The sequence below is a fragment of the Carcharodon carcharias genome, chromosome 2 (assembly GCF_017639515.1).
Source record: "Carcharodon carcharias isolate sCarCar2 chromosome 2, sCarCar2.pri, whole genome shotgun sequence".
NCBI classification, from domain to species: Eukaryota; Metazoa; Chordata; class Chondrichthyes; order Lamniformes; family Lamnidae; genus Carcharodon; species Carcharodon carcharias.
The window spans coordinates 55,962,967-55,990,447 of NC_054468.1; the positions used below are offsets into that span (position 1 = coordinate 55,962,967).

A 27,481-nucleotide genomic window follows, 5' to 3' on the forward strand; every position below is an offset into this window, starting at 1 on the left:
GGATGGTGAGGGTTGAGGAGGCCAGATGGAGATGTGAGGGTGTGTGTGAAAGAATGAGTGGTGATGTCACTTGAACTGGCAGTGCGTGAGATGCCAGTGCATGTGTGATGGGCTTGAGTGTGTGAGTTTAGAGTGATGAGATGGTTGCCTTACCCTGGCAGCACAGATGAGATCATTCATTCTCTATCTGCATTGGATGGCCAATCTCTTCTGGGCAACATTGGCATTGATCACCACTGCCATTGCCTATCAAGCTGGAGTGGTAATGTTGCTGCCCCTCCTGTGACCAGAGAGGGTTAGAGGACATCATGGCAGACCTCCACGGTGTCCAAAAAGTTCTCGAGAGATGCTTCACTAAACCTGGGGGCTGCAGTCTTTTTGCCTTTCAAGGCCATCCTGTCTTCTGTGCAGCAATCCTGGGCTGGAAGTACTGAGAGGTATGTGCATGGCTGCACTTTAAATATGGCACCTGGTGTGATGAAGCGGCGTGATGAAGTGGCGAAGTGATGGCGTAGTGGGCAAATGAAAGCCTGTCCGCAGTGGAAATGGCGTGTTTCCTGGGAATGCATAATTAATATGGTGGGTTTAGGATGATATGGCGTGAGAAGCCTCCATTGCGGCCAGTGGGGAAAACCTACCCGTTACCGCACTTTGTGCAAATCTGGTATGATTCCGCTCACTGTCTCTGACACACACCCGACACATCCTATTGTTTAGTATATACTGTACAATACAAGAAAAGCAAAATAAAAGTTTGAATCACTAGTTTGGTGGTTTGAACCACTGGCTTAGAATGTTTCCTTACACTTCTTTTCCTGTTGGAAAACCTTGACATCATATTTGACCCCGAGATGAACTTCGGACCACATAACTGTGCCATCATTAAGTCTGCCCATATCCACCTCAGTACATAGCTGCCTCAGCTTATCTGTTGCTGAAATCCTTATCCATGCCTTTGCTACCTCTTGAATTGATAGACTTGACTGTACCAATGAGTTCCTGGCCAGCCTACCATGTTCTACCCTGCATAAACCTAAGATAATCCAAAACTCTGTTGCCCGTATCCTAACCCACCTCAAGTTCCTTTCACCCATCACCCTTGTGCTCACTGACCTACATTGCCTCCTGATTATCATTGCGTTGATTTTAAAATTCTCATCCTTGATAAGAAATCCCTCCATGGTATTGCCCCTCCTTTTCTCTATGATTTCTTCCAGCCCCATTAGCCTCTGAGATAATATGCGCTCGCAATTCTAACCTATTCCCTGATTGTAATTGCTCCACCATTGGTGGCTGTGCGTTCAATTGCCAAGATCCTAAACTCTGGAATTCTCTTCCTAAACCTCTTCACCTCTCTTTCCTCTTTTAAATTGCCCCTTAAAACCTACCTTTTTGACCAAGCTTTAGGTAATCTGTCCTAATATCTCTTTATGTACCTCAGTGCCAAATTGTGTTTTATATAGCGTGAATAGTTGAGATGTTCTGTTCTTTTAAAGATGCTATGAAAGTACAAGTTGTTGCTACTTTTTGCTTCTGAGAGCCCAACAGGAAATGAGATTTGGCAGTTGCAACCCCATTAAAAAAAAAGAGGCTCCCTATTTAAGGCGGAGATGAGAATTTTTTTTTTCCCTCAGCAGGTTGTGAATCTTTGGAACTCTTTTCCCCAGAAAGCAGTGGAGGCAGGGTCAATGAATATTTTTAAGGCAGAGGTAGATAGATTCTTGACTAACAAGGAAGTCAAATGTTAACGGGGTAGGTAGAGTGTGTAGTTGAGGCTGCAATCGGATCAACCATGATCTTATTAAATGGAGGAGCAGACTCGAGGTGCTGAATGGCCTGCTCCTGCTCCTAATTCGTGAGTTTGTATAATCTGCAATTATTTTAACACCAAGTTAACAATGTTACTTAAATGAGCCACAATATGATTAGTGTAGGAAATAGAAAAAAATCATGTTTGTATAACATGGGCCGCTCTTCTCAGTTTGGTAAGGTACATTACTGATTAGAGCAAAGGGAAATTTAGGTATTTTACTTGTGAATGCTCTTTCCTTCCACTAGGAAAAGGCATCATTCCATAGTACAACTTAATTTACCTTGAGAAGAAAAACACTCAATGAAGTCTAAAACCTTTTTTGCCTGCTTGTTCTCTTTGATTTTCTACTTTTTCTTTCTTTTAACTGCTTTGCTCTCTTTCAGTACTGTTTTTCACTTCTTTTTCTATATAACTTTTGTGTCTTGGTGCTGCTTCTGATACCCAGATCATATTAAACTTGCATTCAGTCCTGAGCAGCGTATAATGCATAAAACAGGCCTGCTCCATGTTCGACGACTGCTAGATAAAAAAATATGATTTTCAGTTGCTGATAACTTTGGTAGCCATCACTTTTTCAATGGTAGTGTTTCTAAACAAATAAAAATAGAGGTGCTGAACCTTCACATTGATTATATTTGTTTCCAAGATTTTGTGAAATATGGGATTCTATTTTAAATGTGAGAACATGTTATACCATTGTTTTTTCCTAACAGTACAGATATAATGTGTAATACTGTGTGCATCAGTTTGATCAAAGCATTGATGAGACCACATTATTCTCAAAAATATAGAAGAATACTTTTTAAATTTACTGTGGTGCTATTGAGACTTGATGCATTGGTTTTACTTAGTTGATAATCCTACACTACAGTATAAATAACCAACCTAATAATCACATGACATTGAAGACCCACTTTTTTATGGATTCCTTGTTCCCATGTCAGATCTTGGAATGCACACTTCAAATGTTAAATTTGGTAAATAGTATATAAATACTACTTGAATATTAAATAAATATACAAAACAAAAGGTAAGAAAAGACCAACATGCCCTTCCATGCTTACCCTATCCAACCTTGTGCACTTGTTCTCAGCCATTGGAGGAAGGCAACAAAAAGCAAAAAAATGAACCTTTTGCCAGACTTAGGAAAAAATCAAGGAAATTCCTCCTTGACTAACAAAATTAAGCATGCTCCAGGAAATGATTGAATGTATTTTCATACATCATATGACGCTTAGATTAACTGCAGAAATGACTGTGCTTGTCTTTACCTTTTGGATGGTTTTTGTAAATTCAATGGTTTCCAAATATCTATAATTATACCTTACCTCTTTACTGTGGAATTTTATAAAAAAAAGCAATTTGTGTTTGAAAAGTGATATGATCATTAAAACCCATAATTTCTGTCTAATCAAGTTTCACAGAAGCAAAACTGCAATGAAAAAGACATGATGAGGAAGCCAATTTGGAAAGCTGTGTAGAATCTATAATTATGTTGTCACTCGACATGGTGCAGTGTAACACGAAACAATGGATTTAAGCAGATTGTGTCACCAAATGCTTTCTTAAAGAATTTGCAAGAACACTAAAAAAACCACAAAAAATGAGTATGTTTACTGTGATAGTAAAAGCATGGGTATGCTTTGTTCAAAGATTGGTTTCATTTTCAAGCTTTCAGATTTGTACTAAGTGCGGTAGTGGGTGGGGAAAATGACATTTTACCTGCCTGCCGCAATGGTGGCTTCTCATGCCGTATTGTCCCAAATTGCCACATTAATTATGCATTCCTGGGAAACATGCCGTTTCGATGGTAGGCAGGCTCTCATTTGCTCACCACGCCATCACCTCGCCACTTTAACATGCCGGATGCCATATTTAAAGTCCAGCTGTGTGCACACCTCTGTGCTCCCAGCCCAGGACTGCTGAACAGAAGACAGGAAGGCCTTGAAAGGCCAAAAAACTGCAAGCCCCCAGTTTAGTGACGCATTCCTCAAGCGCCTTTTGGAGGCAAGCCATGATGTCCTTTACCCCGCTCTGGCTGCAGGAGGGACAGTGGCATCACCGATCCAGCGTGGGAGTCAGTGGTGGTCAGTGCTAATGCCCTGTAAAAGTGCCGCAAAGGATGAATGGTCTGATCCGTTCCGCCAGGGTAAGTCATTCTTCTCATCACTCTCAACTGGACACACTCACAAACCCATCACACATCCACAGGAATCTCACACCTCAAGGGACAACACCACTAACTCTCACACATATCCTCACATCTCCATCAGGCTCATATCCTCTAGAGCTTGCATCCTCATCCTGTCCATGGCTCCACCTGCCACAAACATTCCAAGCAGCGCCATGTGGCTGCTCACATTCTCTCCATGCAGGAGAAGCCTGCTCACATCAGCAGGGAGAGGTCACAGACTGGGAGTGGAGTAGCCCACAGTAGGCCCCTCACTCAATTTGAGGAGCATACCATTGCACTGACTGGTGAGGACGTGGACCATGCTTGTAGTGACAGTGAGGTCGGTGGCAAACACCCTCTTGAGGATCCTGCACCACGTCATGCACAAGACACCCTCTCTCAACACAAATGTGAGTGCTCTCTCTGCTGCTTTTGACTGTGCTGCCATACACTAATTATCTCTACTTTGGTTCACAAGGAGCTCTGCCAAGCGACCGACACCCTCAGCCAGCCAGTCCCTCAGCTGCATCCAGGTCCTCATCTCCAGCCAAAAGGACACCTCCTCCACTGATGAGCTGGAAAGAAGTAGTCTGGAAAACCCGTCAAAGTGCTTACCCACACCCTGCACCAGCACACAGACACACACCTCGGTGGGACCTAGATGTAGAACAGGCTCGGGTTCACAGTTTGGAGGTCGCCGCACAGACATGTGTCCACAGCAGGAGGAGGCAGGTTCAGCTGAGCACCCTGGCACTCAGAGGACTGCTGGGGAAGATGCATCAGTGAGATCCGAGTCAGATGACGAACCTCTGGATTTGACCTTACAGCTCATCGTGGAGAGTCAGCAGAAGGCGTGGGAACATTACGCATAGCTATTGGAAGCCCTCAACAAAGTGGCTTGTGAGTCGGAGGAGTGCGCCTGCCTGCTCTCTGATACAGTGGTGCCCACATGTGCATGTATGGAGGTCTCCATGGGAAAGATGGCAGATGCCATGGACACTCTGGCCCAGCAGAATGCAGAAATGTGTACAGACTTGCACTCCGTTGTGGGTGAGTTCCTGCAGTGGCAACCCGAGAGGGAAACGGGGCACCTCGACATCCCAGAGTCAGGCCAGGGCCCCTGGGCACCCGAAGGGAGGAGCAGTGGCAGCTGGACACCCCTGGGTCATCCGCTTAATAATCTCAGAGGCTGTCCTTTTCCTCCGAGTCCCCTTTGCCTGTGAGCCCCTCAACCTCATCCCCTATCACCGCAGAGGAAGCAGTTGGCAAATGATTGATTCTGGAGGGAGAAGTGTGTATGTGGCAGGGCTTTCAGAGCCTCATGCAAGCATTCACCCATGCACCTGGATCCTTCACATATCACACTCCCCTCAATGTCCAGAGCATTTTGAACGCTGCCTGCTGGGGATCACTTTCAGTTGTCCATCTGAGCTAACCTGCATCTCCGCCCACCCAATGATCACCCACCATGATTTTGGTTTCACTTTCGATTTAGACAGCATGGTGCTGATTCAGTTCTTCATTTGCTTCCCTGCCCTTTCCCCTCTCCCAGTCATCCATTTCCTTCCTCCATCACTGTTGACCCCCCTGGCATCACCTTCCACCAACCCTCCGTGACCAACCAGCCATAACCTTTCTCCTTTGGGAATGTCCAGGTGAATGTGTGCCATTCCCTTCCTTCCCAAAAATCCCACTCCCATCCACATTAACTTCCTGACCTCCTCCTTCCCACCTGCAGGGCCCATGTCTGCTTCCACCCTCGCTGTCCCTTCTACCGCTACTGTTGAACCCTCACCCTCCGACCTTACTGCCTCACTCTGCCCTCAGTCATTCTCACTATTCCCTCATTCCACACCCACCCTCAGTTTTCTCCCCAGGAGGCAGTCATGGACACATCTTAGATTTCCCTTGCATGTTCACCAGGAACATCCCCGTCTCCAGACTCCTTCCCCTTTGGAACCCCTTCTCCCCTCCGGACCCCTTCCTCCTTTAGTCCTCCCCCCCCACTTACTTAGTCCTTCTCCCTTCCTGACTCCTTCAGACACGCTTACTTCTTCCTCCACCCTTACTCCCTCCCCTCTCTGCACTCCTTCCTCCCCCTGGACTCCCTCCCCTTTTCACACTCCTTCTTCCCCCCCAAACTCCTTCAGTTACACCTTCCATCCCCCTTACATTTACCTTCCTAGTTGCCATTTCTGCCCCTTGAACTCCATCTCCCCCCGTAATCCACCCACCAGCCTCCCCCTCTGACACCTTCGTTCTCCCCCTCCTAATCTCACCCCTTGACGCCTTTCTTCTTCCCTCCCAGCCTCACTCCCCCCAACATCTCTTCATCTCCTAGTCGATCCTAGATCTTCCTCTCCCACACCCTGGTACATCTTCCTCTCTCATACATAGCTGGACCTTCCTCTCCACCCCCTCGATGATCATCCGTTGTGAGCAGACCCTCAACGGTGATTTTCCAACTTCCGTGAGCTGTTTTGAGACGGAGCCATGTCTGTGAGAATCCACCAGCATGCCATGGACGTTCCTCCAGTGTGCCATTGCTGTTGGGCTCCAGATCTTCTGTTCCTTGGATGTTCACGATGTGAGCAAGGCCCTGGAGGCAAGTCCCAACTTCTGCATGTCACACTTATGTTCTGCACCGACGTGCAATCACGCCGACGTGGATAGATGATTCAGCCGGGGGTGGGGGGGGTTAGGATTTGGCGGGGGCAGGGGGATGATTCCGTGGGTTAGCCTTATAATGATACTCAGCTGTATTGCAATGAGGTTCCTGATATCCGATGGTGGGAAACGTGGCCTGTCATCGATGGGCTGAGTGGACCATCACAAATTGGTTTCACAATGTCGTGAAACTGATTTCTGGCCCTCTCGCCATATTGTCTGTTCAAGCCGCTAAGCACACCCGATGCCAGCAGGCACGGAACGTTCTGCGCTAAGCTGGATATATTTAGTGCTTTCCAACATTTGTTCTTCATATATTTAAGTAGTTTGTAGTATCTGCACTTCATTTCTGATGTCTTTGCAGGTGCAAGAGATGCTGACAGATATGGAACTTGATTTGTATCTGTGTGAATGGCACCAGTGTATAACTAAATCCAGTCAACCATCCCAGAATTCAGAAAATAATTCTGGGATGGTTGAAAAAAAGAGACAAGTGAAGACAAACAGAGCTGGGAAGGGATAGAAATACTGATGCCAAAAAAAAAATTGCATGGGAAAGCCTACCTAGGGGAGGGTTGTTTTTTTAAAAAAAAGCATTTCAAAAATAATATTCTTCTAATTAAAGGTCTTGCCTCCAATGTGCAACCACCATGTGATGCCCCCAAAACATCAAGCATCCTTCAAAATATCACAAATGGTTGAAATTACCATTTATCATTTAAGTTTCCAATCAACTATCTGATTGATTAAATGTCATTGAATCAAGAAGTCATAACAAGTACCAATCCACTTGCCTGGATTGGTGCAGCTCCAACAACACGCAAGAAGCTCGACACTAGGACAAAGCAGCCAATTGGCACCCAGTCCACAAACATTCACTCCCTCCACCGCCATGCACAGTTGCAGCAGCGTTTGCAATCTACAAGATGCACTGCAACAACTTACCAAGGCTCCTTAGCATCTTTCAAACCAGCGACCTCTACCACCTAGAAGGACAAGGGTGGCAGATGCATGGAAACACCTCCACCTTCAGGTTCCTCTCCAAGCCACTCACCATCCTGACTTAGAACTATATCGCCATTCCTTCACTGTTGTTGGGCCAAAATCCTGGAACTCCCTCCCTAACAGCATTGTAGGCGTACCTACACCACGTGGACTTTCAAGAAGGGAGCAGTTCATGAAGGGAGCTCACCACCACCTTTTCAAGGGCAGTTAGAGATGGGCAATAAATGCTGGCCTTGACAGTGACACCCACATCCCATGAATGAATAAAAACAATTAGCTAGCTGAAAACTGAGCAATAGATCCTTCATTTTTTTTAAAAAGTTGCTCTTCACAAACAAGCAAGCATGACAAAACAATGACAAAATATAATTTTCCCAAAATATTTTCTGCCACCATTTTTCTCTTCCATTAAAATGAGTATATAGTTAGAATAGCTTTTAGAATCTAACAAATAAAATAATGCAATTCTGCAAAAACAATATCACTAAACTTACCCAGAGGGAAGGAGTTCCAAAGACTCACTACCCTCTGAGAGAAAAAAATTCTTTTCATCTCTACCTTAAATGGGCAGCCCCTTATTTTTAAACAGTGACCTCTAGTTAAAGATTCTCCCACAAGATGTAACATCCTTCCCACATCAACCTTGTCAAGAACCCTCAGGATCTTACATGTTTCAATCAATTCTCCTCTTACTCACCTAAATGGATACAAGCCTAGCCTGTCCAATCTTTCCTCATAAAATAACCTGCCCATTCCTGATATAAGTTTAGTAAACCTTCTCTGAACTGCTTCTAATGCATTTATATCCTTCCTTAAATATGGAGACCAATACTATACACAGTATTCCAGGTGTGATCTCACCAGTGTCCTGTACAACTGAAGCATAACCTCCCTACTCTTGAATTCAATTCCCCTTGCAATAAACAATAACATTCTGTTAGCTTTCCTAATTACTTTCTGTAATAGCTTTTTCCATTTGCATTTATTGGAAGCTACATATATTAATACACAGGGCCCTGTTCTTTGCAGATAGAAATAACGTGTATACAGATTGCGCCTGTTTCAGTTAAACAAAATAAGTGATAGCCATTCGCTGGTTTATTCCTCAGTACAATGCCTTGAACAATCAGTCAGGCTGCCTGGTTTAAAATTTCAAACAATGCTTGGCAGATAACTGTCAGTCACCATTAACTAGTGCATTCACCATGGCAATGCCTCTCCCAATCAGAGTCCACTTGCCAACCAATCAGCACTGTCTTCTCATACAGTGTAAAGTTGTTGCTTCTCCTGACATTGGCATTCTTGCGATTGTCCTGATAAGAGCAAGATGAAAAGCTGTGACAAAATATATTTTTTCAACAAAACCCAGAGATTATTACCTTTGAGGTTCTGCTTTGTGATTTAGTGCCTAGCTCCTCATATTCACCATGCAGTACCTCTTTCCTAGTTCTCCCCATATCATTGGTACTTCCATGGATCATGACAACTGGATCCCCCCCCCTCTCACTGCAAGTTCCTCTCCAGCCCCGAGCAGATGTCTCGAACCCTGGCACTGGGCAGTCAACACAGCTGTCTGCGCTCTTGCTCTTTGCTACAGAGAACAATGTCGATCCCCCTCTGTATACTGTCCCCTACTACCACTACTATAATTGCAGCAAGATGTCTTTACTCTTATTCTTCAAACCCTTTACAATAACGGCTAACATACCATTTGTTTCCCCAATTCCTTGGCGTACCTGCGTGTTGACTTACTGTATTTATGTTTAAGGGCCCTCAAATCCTTCTGAATACCAACATTTATTAATCTGTCAGATGAAAAACAAAAATTTTGCTTTTCCACTCTTCCTAAAAAGGTGGATAATTTCAAGTTCCTGACATCATGCTGACCAAATCTGCCACCTCCTAGCTCACTCACTTAACCAGTCTATGGGCTTGGTGGGATGAGAGTGAATCCCACCTCAGAGTAGAGCAGGCTTTTGTGTGCAATCATGCGCTCCCTGTTATGCATGCACACATCCTGCATCTAGTGTCGTGGCAGGATAGGCAGGAAGTGAATGCCCCGCCGTAATGTCCAGGATGACATGTTTAAAAGGTACCCAGCCAGCTCTTCACCAATGGGAAGAAGGAAAGGATGAGCAGGAGAAGGCAGCAAGCCGCGGCTCCCCACTTCAACGACGTACCCCTTGAGCATTCCCTGAAGGCACTGCAAGAGAAGTGGAATGTCCGCTCCCCCAGGGATGGCCACAGGAGGCCATCCCAGCTGACCACTGCAGCCTAGGTGGAGGTTGCCAGTGTGGTCAGTGCCCGGTGGGTACAGAGGAGGACTGCCCTGCAGTGTAGGAAAAGGGTCCACAATTTAACCCACGCCGCTAGAGTAAGTGAACTTCTACTCTTCCAACCCACTTCACCACATCTGTGCTTGTCTCATGGGACCTGGGCATCACTGGCAGGCCAGCATTTCTCTTGCCCATCTCTAAATACCCTTGACAAAACCGCTGCCTGATTGAACTCCTGCGGTCCATATGCTGTACTATTAACGAAGAAAACCACAGGGTTTTCACCCAGCCACAGTGAAGGCACAGCCATAGGGCGTGGAGTAGAGGGCAACTTGCAGGTGCTGCTGCTCCCATGTGTCTGCTGCCCTTGTTATTCTAGCTGGCAGAGCTCATGGTGTTGGGGGATGCTTTTCAAGGAGCCCAGGTGACTTGCTGCAGTGCATTTTGTACATGATACACACTGGTACTGTGCACAGGTGATGGAGGGACTGAATGTTGATGGTGCTAGGTGGAGTATTAATAAAGTGGCCTGCTTTATCCTGGATGGTGTCCAGCTTCCTGACTGTTCTTGGAGCTGCACTCATCCAGATAACTGGACATTATTCCATCTCACTCCTCACTTGTGCCATGCACATGTGGTCAGGTTTTGGGGAGTCATGAAGTCATTTAGCAGCCACAGATTTAACAGCCTGCAAACTGCTCTTTTATCTTATGTGCTCACAATCCATCTATCTGTCTTTATGCAGGGGAAGATGGCCCGCAACAGGAGGGAGAGAGAGAAAATGGGAGGGGGGATGCCTGAGCTCTGGTCCCTCACGTAGGCTGCCAAGCTTGCTGGGGAGGACTGTGACTGTGCCAGTGCTGATGGCAAGGTTGGCATCCCTCAAGCATTTAGAGAGGAAGCATTCATAATCCAGAAAATCAAGGTGATTGCTGAGTGCCAAGACTGAGCCAGCCTAGACAATCACTCATTTTCTCCTCTCCAATTCTAAATGCCAGCTGGAAGAGGGTAAAGGCAACCCCCACACCTGAATGCAGCCCCAGCCCACAGGAGACCTCGGAAGAGGGTGAGGACGACTTCTCACCTGTACAGCCATCACAACATTCACCTGCATCCTCCACCAACCCAAAGACATACAACACAATGGCTCATATATCTAGTTTAGGCTCAGGCTCACACTTTGGTCACTGCACAGACACGTGTGCACAGCAGAAGGAGGCAGTGGGAGTCAAGATCTCTGGCACTTGGAGGACTGCTGGAGAAGAGGCCTCTACTAAGTCTGAGTCAGATGACAAGCCTCTGGAAAGGATTCTGGAATATCAGCAAGATGCAGGGGAACATTAGGCAGAGCTGTCAGAGGCCCTCAAAAGAGTGGTGCACAAGGAGACAAGGAGTCCGTGTGCGTGCTCTGTTATGTAGTGGCTCCGACATCTGAGTGCATCGAAGTCTCTGCGGGGAGGATGGTGGATGCCATGGAGAACCTGGTCCAGCAGAATGCTCAGTTTCTGCTGGAGATGCGCTCAGAGTTGTAGTCCATCGCAGTAGCCACGTGTCAACTTTCACAGTGGCTACACGAGAGGGGGATGGGGTACCTCGACCTCCCTGTAGGTGCCCTTTCTCCTCAAGGAGTCAGGGAGGAAGAGTGTCAGCCGGACACCCCTGGGCATCCAAGCAGGAATTCCCAACCCAGGTATTTCCAATCCCCTCTGCCTGTGATCTCGTCAACTCCAGCTGCTCAGGCGAAGAAGGCACCTGCCCCTGAGTAGGAAACTCAAAGCAGGCTGGGGCCCACCAGGCCTCGACCCTCCAGAGGACACCTGCCAAAGTCATCACAGACAACAGGGGCATGCTAATTAGCAGGCTCCTTCCACCTCTGCTGTGGATGTCGAGAAAGCACCTAGAGTGAAGAAAATTAAAAAGTATTGACTGAGCAATGGTGGCACGGGTGTTCAATCATTGTAAACATCTTTTGCACTCCCAAGTATATGTTATGTTTCACTGTTTGGAAGTCTCCTGGGATTCATTCTTGCTGCTAGTAATTTTAATGGTCACGCAACCTCCACCCACCTCAGGGGTGGACCAAGGGTGGGTCTTCCTCCCCCAAATACATGACTGTGCATGAAGCCATCACTCTTTGACAAAGATGATGACTGCCATATGCGAGAGGCATCCCACTCACACTATTCAGCTTGTGTCCAGTGCCCTTGAGACTCTATGGAGAACAATGGAAAGACTAACCACATAAGCCCATGTAAGGCAGGTCCATTCCCCCAGGAGTTTGTAGATTTGCATTTGTGACTTGGCTGCCATTCACATGCATGCCACTTATAGGCATGTCTCTCCCTGCCCCTTTAACTTTTCCTGGAGCAGTTGGCCCTTGACGGCAGCTCTGCACCTTGTTGGGATCTCATTATCGTGAAGACCCTCTGGGCCAGACCTGTTGTTGTGTGGCTGTCACCAAATAGTGAAGAATGAGAAAATTCTAATACCGTCTCCACATGTTTATTAGGGTTTCCTTTTAGTTGTCCAATTGTGCTGACCTTCAACTCCATCCACCTGAGCAGACCCTCCTCCCACCTCGATATTTTGCACTTGGACTTCGAGGGTGTTGCCTTGGCCTAGAGCTGGCTCTGTCTGGTGCATGTTGCTTTTCAAACTATCTCCACCACCTTTTACCCCCCCCTTGACACCTATCAACTTCTTCCCTTCACCGTCCACCCCCACCCGATGTCATTTCACTCTCCCCTCGATTACCCTTGAACCTCCCCTCATCACCTTGGACCCCTGCAAATGCCTTACCTCCCTGCTGAGCTCACCCCAGTCACCATTCCTATGCCGACCCTGATCCGTCCCACTCCTGTGACTGGTGTCACCGTCCTTGTCTCCCTCTTTCACCACGGATGAGAACTATACCCACAATTCCTGAATCCTGCCCCTTCCCATCCGACTGCATCAAACTTAACCCTCTCACAGTCACTGTTCCCTCATATCACCAGCACCCCAGTTCACCCCTCAGGATCTCAATGTCAACTTGACTGATCCCTCCGTCTGAAGCACCCTGTCACATTCCACCCTCCCTCCCCTTCCCCTTCATGCCTTCCTTCCCCCCACTTCCCCTTCATGCCTTTCTTCCCCCTCACTCCATTCAGACCACCCCCCTCTTGTTCTCCTCCAGATCCCCCCTTCTGCTCCTCTGTACCCCCACCTTCTTCTCCTCTGGACCACCCCCTTTATCCTCTGGAACCCCCACTTCTTCTCATCTGCCCCTCCCTCCTCCACCTTCAGCTTCTCTGGACCCACTCTTACGTGTCTTCTGTGCGCACAATACCTACAGCCTGGTCCAGTGGTGCAGCCAGTTTTGACTCCAAGGTAAGTTTAAAATTCTCCCTCACTGTGTGCATGCCACAAATGTCCAGTCAGGTTACAAAACCGTATAAATTCCCGCTGACGGGGTGGTGGGGGGGGTGGGGTGGTGTGGGGTGGGGTGGATGATTTGAGAGGGCACATGATTCCAGTCTCTTGGGGTTTTAATTAGCATATATAAGATGCAAAGTGGGTTTTCACTGAGCTTCAGCAGGAGACCTGACCTGCCATCAACCTGCCATGAACTTCGTGAGAGGATGATTCCAACCTGGTTTCCCGACGTTGGGAAATCGATTTTCGGCTAGAATGTCTGCATCGTCCCACTTCTCAGTGAAGACGGAGACAAAGTGCTCATTGAGAACCCTACCCACAACTTCAACATCAACGCATAAGTTATCGCTTACATCTCTGAAAGGCCTTACCCTTTCCTTAGTTATTCTCTTGCCCTTAATAGTAAAACATCTTTGATTTTACCTGCCAATATTTTTTCGTATCCTCTCTTTGCTTTCCTAATTTCCTTTTTTACTTCACCCCTGTACTTTCTATACTCCTCAAGGCTTTCTACGGTATTAAGCTTTTTGTGACTGTCATAAGCTTTCTTTTTCTGCTTTATCTTACCCTGTATGCTTGTGAATAACCAGGAGGCTCTAGATTTGGCAGTAACACCCTTTTTCTTTTCAAGGACACATATACACTGTGCCCGTAGAATCTTGCTTTTGAATGTCTCCCATTGATTTGATAATGTTTTCCTTTCTAGTAGCTGTATGCAGTCCACTTTCATCAGTTCACCTCTTAGCTTTGTAAAATTTGTCGTCCCCCAATTTGGAACTTTTACCCCTGTTCTATCTTTGTGCTATTCCATATTGATGCTAAATCTAACTATATTATGGTCACTATCCCCAAAATAATTCCCCACTGCTACTCCATCCACTTGCGCAGTTTCATTTCCTAAGACTAAATCTAGAATTGCGCTTCCTCTCATTGGGCTAGTTATGGGCAGCTAAAAATAGTTCTCTTGAATGCAGTTCAAGAATTTTGTGCCTTCTGTCACACTGTTCACATCCCAAATTGATATTAGGGTAGTTGAAATTTCCAGTTATTACTGCCCTATTGCCTTTTCACTCAGAAATTTGCCCACATATTTGCTCCTCTAAACCCCTTCTACTATTTGGGAGTGTATAGTACAATCCTAGCAGTGTGGCTGCCACTTTTTTCATTTCTGAGGTCAACCCATATGGCCTCACTTGATGCTTCATTTAGTATATCATCCCTCTTCACAGCTGTAATTGATTAAGTAATAATGCTACATCCCCACCTATTTTTATCCCATCCACCCTGCCTGAAAACTGTATATCCAGGAATATTGAGCTGCCACTTTTGCCCTCCTTTAAGCCAAGTTTCCATTGTAGTGATGATATTATGCCGCCATGTGTCTATCTGTGCCCTCAGCTCATCAGCTTTATTTGCTATACTCCTTGCATTTACATATATATCTTCTAACACTGCCAAATTCCTATGCTGTATACTTTTTTATCTGTGTTTCTTTAGTCTTGCAGAGTCACTCATTAATTTTCTATCTTTTGTTCTCTGCTCTGAATTTGTCCTTAGGTTCCCGTCCACCTGCCAATCTAGTTTAAACCACCTCCTCCACACCCCCCCCCCCCCCATCAACAGCACTAGCAAATCTCCTTGTGAGGAGATTCACCCCAGTCCTGTTCAGATGTAGACTGTCTGGCATGTACAGGTCCCACCTTGCCTAGAACGGATCCCAATGCCTCAGAAATCTGACGTCCTCCCTCCTACACCAGCTTTCCAGCCACATGTTTAATTGCTCAATTCTCCTATTTCTAGGAGATTGCTCTGAAGAAGGGTCATACGGACTTGAAACATTAACTCTGTTTCTCTCTCCACAGATGCTATCAGACCTGCTGAGTTTTTCCAATGTTTTCTGTTTTTGTCTCCTATTTCTATACTCACTTGCTTGTGAGACTGGGAGTAATCCTGAGAGTGCTGTTTTAGAGGTCCTGCTTCTCAATCTCCTTCCTAGCTCCCTAAAATCTGCTTTCAGAACCTCATCCTACCTATGTCATTGGTACTAACATGGACCACGACCTCTGGCTGATCAACCTCTCCCAGAAGATAGTCCTGCTCCACTCCATGACATCCTTGACCCTGGTACCAGGGAGGCAACATACCATCCTGGAGTCATGTCTATGGCCACAGGAAAGCCTGTCTGTTCCCCCAACTAACAAATCCTATATCACTACTGCTCTTCCTTCCTTCTTCCACCCCTCCTGTACAGCAGAGCTGCTTGTGGTGCCACAAACTTGACTGTGACTGCACTCCTCCAAGGAAACAAAGCCATCACCAATATCCAAAACGGAAAACCGATTGATGAGTGGGAACCCAGGGGACTCCTGCACTACCTGCATAGTTCTCTTGGACTGCCTGGCAGTCACCCATTCCCTCTCTGCCTCCAGGCTCCTAAGCTGCAGTGTGATCAACTCTCTAAACATGTTATCATAGAAACATAAAAAAATAGGAGCAGGATTAGGCCATTCGGCCCTTGGAGCCTACTCCGCCATTCATTATGATCATGGCTGATCATCCAACTCAATAGCCTGCTCCCGACTTCTCCCCATATCCTTTGATCCCTTTCGCTCCAAGAGCTATATCTAACCCCTTCTTGAAAACATACAATGTTTTGGCCTCAATTACTTTCTGTGATAGCGAATTCCACAGTCTCACCACTCTCTGGGTGAAGAAATTTCATCTGAGTCCTAAATGGCCTATCCTGTATCCTCAGACTGTGACCCCTGGTTCTGGACTCTCCCCCACCATCGAGAATATCCTTCCTGCAACTACCCTGTCCAGTCCTGTTAGAAGTTTATAGGTTTCTATGAGATCACCCCTCATTCTTCTGAACTCTAGCGAATATAATCCCAACCTACTCAGTTTCTCCTCATGTGTCAGTCCCGCCATCCCAGGTATCAGTCTGGTCAACCATCGCTGCACTCCCTCTATAGCAAGAACGTTCTTCCTCAGATAAGGAGACCAACACTGCACACAATATTCCAATTGTGGTCTCACCAAGGCCCTGTATAATTGCAGCAAGACATCCCTGCTCCTGTTCTCAAATCCTGTCGCTATGAAGGCCAACATACCAGTTGCCTTCTTTACTGCCTGCTGCACCTGTATGCTTACCTTCAGGGACTGGTGTACGAGGACACCCAGGTCTTGTTGCACATTCCATTATCCATGTAACTCAGCCTCGCAAATGTGCCACAGTGACTCCGCTTGAGCTCCGAAATCCAGAACTCAAGTTTCTGCAGCTGATGACACTTCTTGTACATGTAGTCATCTAGGCCACTGGTAATGTCCATGACTCCCACATATTATAGGATACATATTCCACACAACCGAGTTGTCCTGCCATGGCTTCAATTTACTTCCCTTATGTTAATTTTATTTTACTTTGGTTGTCTTGTATTACTTTATTTTACCTGGCCTTGACTTAACTTTACTTCCCTATTGCTTGTGTTTCTTAATTAAACCTAAGTAGCTACTTTGTTTAAAAATAATGCATTTTTCTAATTTTTAGCTACATAGAGACACTCCCTTACAGCAGTATCTCACCAACCAATGAATTTGTTTCTCTTGTCAGTCTTGTATCTTTCAGACTTAGCCCTCTTGTGCAGTTTTTCAATTTCTGGTCTCCTGGAGGCTGAGAAAAATAGAGAAAGAAAATAGCAAGGAAAGAGCACATCTCATTCCCCCCTCACAAATCTCCCTTACTTACCAAACTTACAGTATTTACGCTCAGAACCAGCTACACTCCCAACCATCCAGAATTGGAAATTTATCACCCTTCCTTCGCTGTTGCAGGGTCAAAATCCTCTCTTCCTAACTCCCTAACAGCTCTGCGGGTGTACCTACACCACATGGACTGCAGCGGTTGAAGAAAGCAGCTCACCACCACCCTCTCAAGGGCAATTAGGGATGGGCGATACATGCCGGCCTAGCCAGTAATGCCCATATCCCATGGATGAATGTATAAAAAAAAACTCATGGTTAACTAGCTTTGTTTGAGTTGAGAGGGGGATAGAGGGAAGATGTTCTGAACCATTTGTGAGATGTTCTATCATTGAGAATAGCAAGTTCCTTAAAGCGAAGCTTACATCTTGCTCACACGCTCTCTCCCTCCTTTCCTGAAGAGTTGGATTATATTCGCTACGTTGCAATCCATGGGGACTGTTCCAGAAGCTAGAAAGATCAAAACCAATGCACCCATTATCTCATGCCATCTCTTTTGAAACCCTAGGATGTGGGCCATTGGGTCCAGGGAATTTATTGGCTTATATTCCCATTAATTCCTCTAATACTTTATCGTCAGTAATATTAGTTACTTTTAGTTTCCCATTCTTACTAAATCCTAGGTTCCTCATAATTTCTGGTATGTTTTTTGTGCTTTCTACTGTGAAGAAAATCTTAAAATATTTATTTAATGTCTCTGACTTTTCCTTATTTCCTCATTATAATTTCTCCTGTCTCTGCCTTTCAGGGTCCCACGATTACTTTCATGCATTGCTTCCATTTTACATACTTGTAGAAACTTGTAGAGTCTGTTATTATATTTGTTGCTATTTATTTTATATCTTTTGTTCTCCCTCTTTATCACTTTCTTGGTCATTTCATGATTATTGCATTAGCCTTGTTACATGCTCTTCTAATTTCCTGATTTATACTCTGTCCAACACTACAATTACTGTTAGGGGGCCCATCAACTCATCAACTACTCCCCCCCGCCCCCCCAGGTGTTTTCTGCCATTTGTTATTTCGTACCACCATCCATACTGATTCTACATCCTGATTTTATGGACTTAGCTCCTTTCACCCTACTACCTTTATCTCATCATTTGCTATCAGGCTACCGCACCTCTTTTTCACTTTACCTATCTTTTCTAAAAGTCAAGCACTCTGCAATGTTTAATTTCTAACCGTGGTCACTTTGCAACCACATCTTCGTAATGGCTACTAGATTAAACTCATATCTCTATCTGTGCTATTAATTCATCTAACTTGTTAGAAATGCTTCATGCATTCAGACATAGTGCCTTGAATTTTAACATTTTACTTTTGTTCCTTGATGTCGTCTTAGTCACTAATGCCCTATAACTGTTATTAAACTTTCTGCCCCTTCCTAACATAGCCTGCTTGATTTTACCATATTGTTACTCTCTTCTACGGACTTGATTTTCTCTTCCCTTCTGAGCAACCCCCATTCCCGATCCCCCAACCCTCACATGGAATTTTGTGAAACAGTTATCAATTTAATTAGAAGTGCAGTAGAATTCTTGCAACTATTCCAGCCACTGATTTGCAAGTGAGCTCAGTATTGCATCTGTGTCTCTGAGTGATAAGTTTTAAAACAATTTGAAGTAGTTAAAAACTACAGTACCCTTTTGAGAAATAAAAGTTCATTAAACTTGTTCCATTTTTTCAAAACAAAAGATAACTTTGTTTCCTCGAATTATTGTGAATGTTCCCAGATGTTATTTATTCTGCTATTTGTAGATGTCAGTGCTCATTGCATTTTCAAATGCCCAAATTCACTTGGAATGTTTTTTTTATCCTTATTTTTCGTCCAAATTTTTATTGCTGCAGCCCCCTATGGAAAGCTATTTTATGTTTCTTTTTCTCAACAAGGTTGTGGTTATGAATTACCAACTGAACTGGGAGGAAAATAAATAAAATCATTAAGGCTAGCCAGGTTGTTGTGACATTTTGCTTGCTGGGAAATTAGGGTAAACAGACTCACCATGGTTGTGAAATACCTCTGTCTGTAAAATTATTTGAATTAAAGTTGAAAAACTAATGTCACAGCAGATGAACTTTATACAGAAACTCTGAATCAGCAATTAAATAATCTACCAAGTTAAAGAAAGTTATCATGACCTCTCAAAACTAACTTAGTGACAAAGAGTACTCTGACCGGAGGAATAACAATGATGCGCCTATAGCAATTAAATAGGGAAGTGAGTGAGTGATGGAAAAAAAAATTGATTTGGAGTTTAGTTTTTGCTTTAAGCATATTTAAAAAATTCTTAGTGTCTTTCTGGTCGGCTTCTGACTAGTTTATCTGCCTTTTTGCTCCACCAGGTGTCACACATAATCTTCAGTTTGGTCTGGATTTGTTTATGAATGTTATTCTAAGCTGCTTATTTTTGGTTGATGGCTTGTCCTTTATTCATGATGAGTGCAGAAGGTGTTTCTCATTGCATAACTTTTTTACATCATCATCATTATTTTCTGCAAATTAATCCTGGTGTTTACAGCAGTTGGGCCCAAGATTTCCGTAGCTGCATTGTGGGCTGCATTTCTGAAGCAGTTCCAGTCAGCTTTCTTATTGCCAGAAGCTGCATTTACAATGATCAAATGTTTTTGAATAGCTGTGCAGAGTTCTTGTCCTGAGCAAACTGATTTGAGTTTAACTTGTTGGGTGTTTCTTTTGCCCTGGGGCTTTTGAGGAGGTTAAATGTAACTGTACAACTTTGAGTGAATGAGGCAACGGTCTGCCCAATATTCGGTACTTCCCATTGCTTTGGGGATCTTGACACTGTTGATGCTTTTTTTTCTGACTAAGATGTAATCAATTAAATATAGGTTTCGGCCGGAGGATCCACCCAAGATATTTTGATCTAGTTTGATAATCAAAGGATGGTGTTGGTGATGATAAAGCTGTGTTTAACATATTGCCTTCAGAAGTAGAAAGCTGTTGCTGTTGCAATTTCCAGTTCCATGCTTGCCAACGATGCCACCGTCAGCTTTGATGATTTGATCCAAGCTTAGCATGACGTGTCCAGGGTGATGAGTTTGTCATTCTTAGGCGTCGGAGAGACAACAGTGATGTAGATCTTCATAGAACCTGCTTTTGATTTCATCTGGATTTGCCATGGTTAGTGTACAGGCACTGATGATGATGGTGGTATGACATTTCCAAAATGAAGAAAGCTCTTTTGAGACGCCCTGATCACAACTAGAAACTTAATCGGGAATACGCAGAGGCAAAATCGAAATATTGGAGGGACCGTGCGAACCTTCAAATAACCCACCTACCCAACCCTTCAAGCACCACCTGTCCTACATGTGGCGGAGTCTGCAAATTGAACATTGGACTTAATTATCAGCCATCTCAGAACTCATCAAACCAGAGTCAACCTCGATCTCGAGGTACTGCCTAAAAAGAGGAAGAGGAAGATGTTATTTTGCAGTGGGCAGCAATCCTAGTGTCATCAGGAGGTCATTGATTATTTAGTATGCAGGTATAGCAAATGATTAAGAAGTCAAATGGAATGTTGACATATATAGTTTGGGGAATTGAATATAAAAGTAGGCAAGTTTTACTGCACCTGGGAAGAAGGGTTTTTCTTATGAAGAAAGGTTGAACAAATTTGGTCTATATCCATTGGAGTTTAGAAGAATGAGAAGTGATCTTACTGAAATATATAAGACCCTGAGGAGATTTGATAGGGTGGATACCAGGTGGATATTTCCTCTTGCAGGGAGACTAGAATAAGAGGTCTCCCTTTTAAGATGGAGATGAGGAGAAACTTTTTCTCTCAGAGGATCATTAGTCTGTGGAATTCTCTTCCCCAGAAAGCACTGGAGGTTGGGCCATTGAATTTACTTAATGCTGAATTAGATAGATTTTTGATAGACAAGGGAGTCAAGGGTTATGGGGGGCAGACAGGAAAGTGGAATTGAGACCACAACCAGATTAACCATGATCTTGGCAGAGCAGGTTAAAAGGGCTTAATGGACTACTCCTGCGCCAAAATCCAATGTTCCCATGTACCTTTTGGGAAAGTTCTCAAGTCTGTCTGTGATACTGGACTTGATAACAAATTGAGCACTGGTCTCAATGCTGTTTCTTTTTACGCTGGCAACTCCAGAAGAAGGCAAAGCTAGCACCATTTATTCTAAATTTACCAACAAATTTCACTTAGTACTGCAATGTCTGTTTTATATCTCTTCAGTTGTTTTGGCAATCAGCACAGTCTGCATTCAGGTCTATTAGTGGAATAATCACCCATTCATGTTTAAAAGCCAAGGAAGGCCAAGAGTTTCTCAGACAAGCAACATCAAGAGATGGGTAAACATGAGCTATCAGGAGGCACTGAGGACAGCTTACAATAGGAGCAACTGATGCAACATTGCATCCAACCTCAGCAAGAGGAAAGAACCTGAAAAAACAGGTGCTTGAAATTCCAGGCAGAAATAGTAAGATGGAAAGATTTAGTTCTTGGTTTTAAATGTTTAAGATCATGAAAATAGGTAGCCCGATTAACTGCGACATGTAGACCAAGGAGCAGAAATATGAGCAATTTTAGACCACTTTTTAGCCACTTTTTCGTGCCAGGGAGGTGAAAAGCCACAGAATCTTTACAGTGCAGAAGGAGGCCATTTGGCCCATTGAGCCTCTATGGATTGCTAATCCCACTCCCCTGCCTTATCCCCGTGCTATTCTAAATAAAGCTGCTGAACTCCACTGCAGCTTCATTCAGTGAGGAATCCCCTATATCCTGAGCTACTTTCTGCTTTCCCATCAATGCATGGTTTGTAGAATGAATGTATTCAAGATAATGATGAGAAGAAAATGGATAAGAGGTGAATGGCAGGAGTGCATGAGGTTGATTTAAGTGAGGGAAATTTGTGCAGATTTTGCCTCAAGCTCTCTACACCGTCCACTATCTGAATTCAGTGGCAAGATGCGATTGAGACGTTATGAGATGGATAAGACAGCAGCTGATGTCTTGCAGTACCTGAAACAACCATATTGAATATGTGAGCTTCCCACAAAGGCTTGCTTCTGCGCCACCTTAACCAGAGAAGTTTGCATATCTGCTCAGTCTACCTATTTTGGCACATATTTATGCAATGAAATGGGTGCCTCCTTAACACACAGGGTAGTTACCAGGTTTTTATCCTAACGTAGTTTAGCCTGTGATCCAATGCAATTGCCCTAGTGTGACTGCCATTATGCACAGGACATGTCTTGGAGCCATAGGTGAGAGTTGTGTAAGCAGAGACAACCAAAAATTCAGGACGATCCAAGGAATTTGGTATGCCTCTAGTCAGGGGTGCTGCCATTGCTTAATGCTACACCCCTTGAAGTGCATTAAAGTCATCAGAGACTTATCAGGTAGCAGCAGCAGGTGGGGATTGGTTGTATGCTAGAAAAAAGGTACCTTAAGACTTGAAACAACTGAGTAGCAGAGTTACATCAACTGAGTCAAGCAGAGTACTCCTAATAACAATGAAATCTAGGTATCTCGCAAGTCAAATTTCAACAGTGTTCCAGCATTTGAAAAGGTCTCAGTAAAGACAAAGAATAAGCAGTGTTAAGTAGTGGATTCTGCTCAGATGTTATAAACTTATAGCTCGAACTTGTATTTTGAATTAAAATGGATTCATTGTCAGAGCCAGGCTATCTTTAGCAATTCAAGAAAGGAAATGGGGAGAAAGGCATTGGATGGGAAAGGCTGACCAAGAATGTAGTAGCAGAGGGAAAGAGCTCAGGAAATTGCTATTAGCCCAGGACCTAGCTTGTGTATTACTTTATAAGCAATTCCAGAGATTTGAAGCAGGAAAACATATATTTCAGGATAAGGCATTGCTGTTAAAATAGCACCAATGTAGTTTGCATTAGCTTGTTTAAAAATGTCTGCATCAATACCAACAATGTAGTCATGCTTATTTGATAAATTTATTGAAAAAAATAGGCATTTGTTTTGCTCAAAATATTCCCTCATTCCCTATCGTAAAATAATTACATTTCTCACTTATTTTTCAGTTTGAATTTCTTGAGTATACAACTTGCAACTAAACAGAAAGAACTGAAGAGCATGTTTTTGAAAGTGGAAGACATTGAAGGTCAGCTAGTAGTAGCCCAGAAACAATCAAAACATTTCAGGTAAGGAAACCAGTAAAATCACACTATTACTGGAAAATTGGAAAGGAAAAAGCTTTGAAATGCATGTTGTCATTATGCCACTTGGAGACATGGCATGTGAAATTAAAAGGTTTTGTATTTAATAAAGAATCCGGGTAGCATGACAGGAAAAAAAACAACAGATAATTAACAACTGTTTGGAACCTTTTAAATGTTCCAAACAGACTTGTAAATTCTTTTGGTTTACATTGGATAAAGGGGATCAAACAAAGCAGGTGACATGTTGCATGCTTATAGCATCAGTACAAATAATTAAAGACAGCAGTCCCTAGCCAAGTTAAAGTAATCATCTAGGTTCATAGATGGTCTTTCATTACTCTGATGCAAACATTTTTATTTTGTGCAATCTCCAATTTAGGTTTCATTGAGGTGAGAGTGCTGAATTCTTTCAGATTGACTGTTAGACTGCATTAAGTTTATGTAAGAAGGACTGAATAAGCATCACATTGGAATCTGGTCAAAGTAATTTAACAGAAGGAATTCTATCTTTGAACTGAATCAATATCATATTTCACAGGGAAAGAACAAAGCAGCAGAAACACATCATGGAGAAAGCAGCCACTTTCCTTCAGGGAATAAGGATTGAACTGGCAGTGCTTAGGGAAGAAGTGAGGGGCAATTTGATGATATGGGGCCCTTTCAGCAAAACACTGACACATTGCTTGGAGACCACTAGCAGTGCTGTACAGATAGGTGAGTGTAATCCGGTTACAGGTGCTGAAACATAAAAATGGTTCATGGATTGTGGCTAAGTACCAATATATGATGGAATTTTATGTACGTTGCATTTTATTAGTCTGATTAGATTTGCAAAGTTTTGATATTAATTGGTCATTTTGCATTGTGCCCCTAGCATTCCTTTGACATATATAAATATTAGTTACCTTATTCCAGCCAGAAAATGTGATTGTGTTTTCTTGTTAAATTTGCATATGTGCTTATTACAGTGTGAGATGCAAACCTAAGAAATAATTTAAGCTGAATTTTGCATTTGTTTTAGCATAATTTATATCCAAGTCCATTCAGACTGAGATCACTGGTTTAAGGAGCATTCTCCTTTCCAGTACTCTATAAATCAGTGATTATTCCATTCATATTTTCCATTTAAATTGGAATTGATTATACCATTAGTATTTTTAAGATAATAGACGCCATAAGGGTGATTTCATGTCCCCGCCATTTTGTTTGCATCTGAAAACGTGGCAATAGAGGAAATAAAATTATGAGCAGAATTAAAGTATTGATTTGCTGCTTGTTGTCCACCCATACCAATTTTCAGATTTAAGTTCAACCCTGATGACCAGAACTCCAGTGGGAAACCAGCCGGAGTCTCATTAATGAATGCAAATTGGATCATAATTTTCAAAGCTATATTGCTACTGAAGATTCTTGTTCTTGCACTTAGAAAGTGGTAGAAATTAGAAAGTGACAATTTTAAGCATTATTTAAAGAGCTGCAGTAAGGAAAATTTCAGGCAGGTTTGCCACTCATTTTAACTGTAGTTGCTTGTGACTTTAATCTCCTTCCAACTCTAGGTGCTGCAGAAAATTTCCCTGCCACTAAAAACTGCTGCTCCATTTCCATTAGTGCTTCCATCCATCCTCTTTAAGGTGCTGCTGCATGTCCTTCAAAATTGGTCACCCTGCTGAATTTCCTGTTCCAGACTGGCAGATACCGCTCAGGAGGGCATTTTGTGCTGGCAGCTTATTGGATTCATTAAAATTGGGTGCAGCCATGAAATTGGACTGGGCACTAAGCTAGTACCTTCAGATGGGTGCAGCATATACTCCATCCACCACCCATCTCACTAATGCTGTATATGAAGATTGCCTTACAGATAGCGATTCTGTTAAAGTAATCATGGGCCACATCTGACCTGCTCAGCAATAAAATTCTTTATAGTTAAAGTACAAAAAGACGTTGTGTAGGTTTTTGCCTCCAGGGTCAGAAACCCAAAGTCAGAACCATGTAACTAGTGGAGTGCCACAGGGATCAGTGCTGGAGCCACAATTATTTATAATATATATTAATGACTTGGATGAGGGAAATGAATGTACAATCACAAAGTTTGCGGATGAGACAAAAATAGGTGGGAAGGCAAGTGGTGAGGATGACGCAAGGAACTTACAGAGGGGTAGAGACAGGTTAAGTGGGCAAAAACATGGCAGATGGAATATAATGTGGGAAAATGTGAGATTATGCACTTTGGCAGGAAGAGTAGAGAAGCTGAATATTATTTAAATGGAGGAGGACTGAAGAAACGTGCAGCACAGAGGGATTTGGGGGTCCTCGTGCATGAATCCCAAAAGCTAGCATACAAGTTCAGAAGATAATAGGGAAGGCAAAGGGAATGTTGACCTTTATTTCAAAGGGAATGGAGTATAAAACTGGGAAGTCTTGCTAAAACTATACACGGCACTAGTAGACTATACCTAGAATACTGTGAACAGTTTTGGTCCCCTTATCCAAGGAAAGATATACTGGGATAAAAACAAAAAAAACTGCGGATGCTGGAAATCCAAAACAAAAACAGAATTACCTGGAAAAACTCAGCAGGTCTGGCAGCATCGGCGGAGAAGAAAAGAGTTGACGTTTCGAGGAAAGCTGGACTCGAACTCAAGTTCTGTCGAAGGGTCATGAGGACTTGAAACGTCAACTCTTTTCTTCTCCGCCGATGCTGCCAGACCTGCTGAGTTTTTCCAGGTAATTCTGTCTTTGTTAAAGATATACTGGGATTGGAGGCAGTCCAGAGAAGGTTCACTAGGTTGATCCTGCGTATGGAGGGATTTTCTTATGAGGAGAGGTTGAGTTGGTTGGGCCTGTACTCATTGGAATTTAGAAGAATGAGAGACGAGCTTATTGAAACATATAAGATTCATAGGGTACTTGACAGGATAGATGCTGAGAGGTTGTTTCCCCTTGTGGGAGAGTCTAGGACCAGAGGACTTAATCTTAGAGTAAAGAGGCACCCACTTAAAACAGAGATGAGGAGGAATTTCTTTTCTCAGAGGGTAGTGAATCTGTGGAATTCTTTACCACAGAGGGCTGTAGAGGCTGGGTTGTTAAGTATATTCAAAACTGAGATGGACAGATTTTTAATCAGTAAGGGAATCAAGGCTTATGGGGAAAAGGCAGGAAAGTGGAATTGAGGATTATCAGATCAGCCATGATCTCATTGAATGGTGGAGCAGATTCAATGGGCTGAATGGCCTACTTCTGCTCCTATGTCTTCTGTTCTTATATCTGGGTCCTGACCCTAGACTGGGAAGGAAACAGTCACAGCCTGCGATTTTCCCCAATGTCAGCTACTTATTGACTCGTGGATGGGTCTGGTGGCCAAGTGACATTGGCGGGTGCAGGATGGGGCTGGTATTTGTATAGTATGGGCCAGATTTAAAGGCATGATAGCAGCCATTACTGTGACAGCTGTTTTGATTTATTGTGGAACCCCAAGCTCACCAGGAGGAGAAGCAGAGCCATGACATACGGGGCAGGCTGCTCACAGTTCACAGATGGAACCCTTGAGGTGCTGTTGGAGGCAGAGAGCTAAAGGTGAGAGGTCTTGTTTCCGAAGGGTGGGAGAAGAAGGCCACCCGGCTAAAGAAGGTGGCAGATATTGTCAGCAGCTAAAATCATCTGGAGGAACTGCGTGCAGTGCCACAAGAGATTTAATTACCTCCTTCATTTTAGCAAGGTGAGTCCAACACTGGGCCCAAATGACAGGCCTCCAGATCTGCAGCCTCCAGCAGACACACCAGCTGAGCAGCCTTAGGTACGTAGTATTCCTAGAAATGGGAGAAGTGCATGCCCAGAGTAATTAGTGACCTGTCAGCAATGCTCAGAGCCCTCACGATGCTGAGGACCTGGCAGCACTGATACATACATCTTCTTATTTTAAATAGTCATTGGCATTGGTGACAGAGGCCAGCATTGCCTTATCTCTCACTTCTTTTGGTGTTGCAATAGAAGAGGACACAGAATTCACTGGAGAGGGTGTGCACATGGGAGGGAATGCCCCAGCTTGCCATCCTCACAGCTACAGAGGAAGCGATGGTGGAAATCTCCAGGGTGGTCCTGCGTGACCAAATGGACGATGGAGGAGAGGGTGAAAATGTAGACCTGTTGATGAAAGATCTGACAGCATGACAAAGCCTCAGCTGCATTGAGAAGC

The 27,481-nt window shown here is 43.9% G+C and overlaps 1 protein-coding gene across 1 annotated transcript in view; it reads left to right on the plus strand.

The window, feature by feature from the left end:
* Window positions 1-27,481, plus strand: part of lekr1 (leucine, glutamate and lysine rich 1) — a 277,802-nt gene that overhangs the window by 125,055 nt on the left and 125,266 nt on the right. The window contains exons 4-5 of the mRNA XM_041205252.1: window positions 23,152-23,271; window positions 23,828-24,003. Coding sequence (XP_041061186.1) covers window positions 23,152-23,271; window positions 23,828-24,003 — 296 coding nt within the window. The remainder of the gene's footprint in view (window positions 1-23,151; window positions 23,272-23,827; window positions 24,004-27,481) is intronic.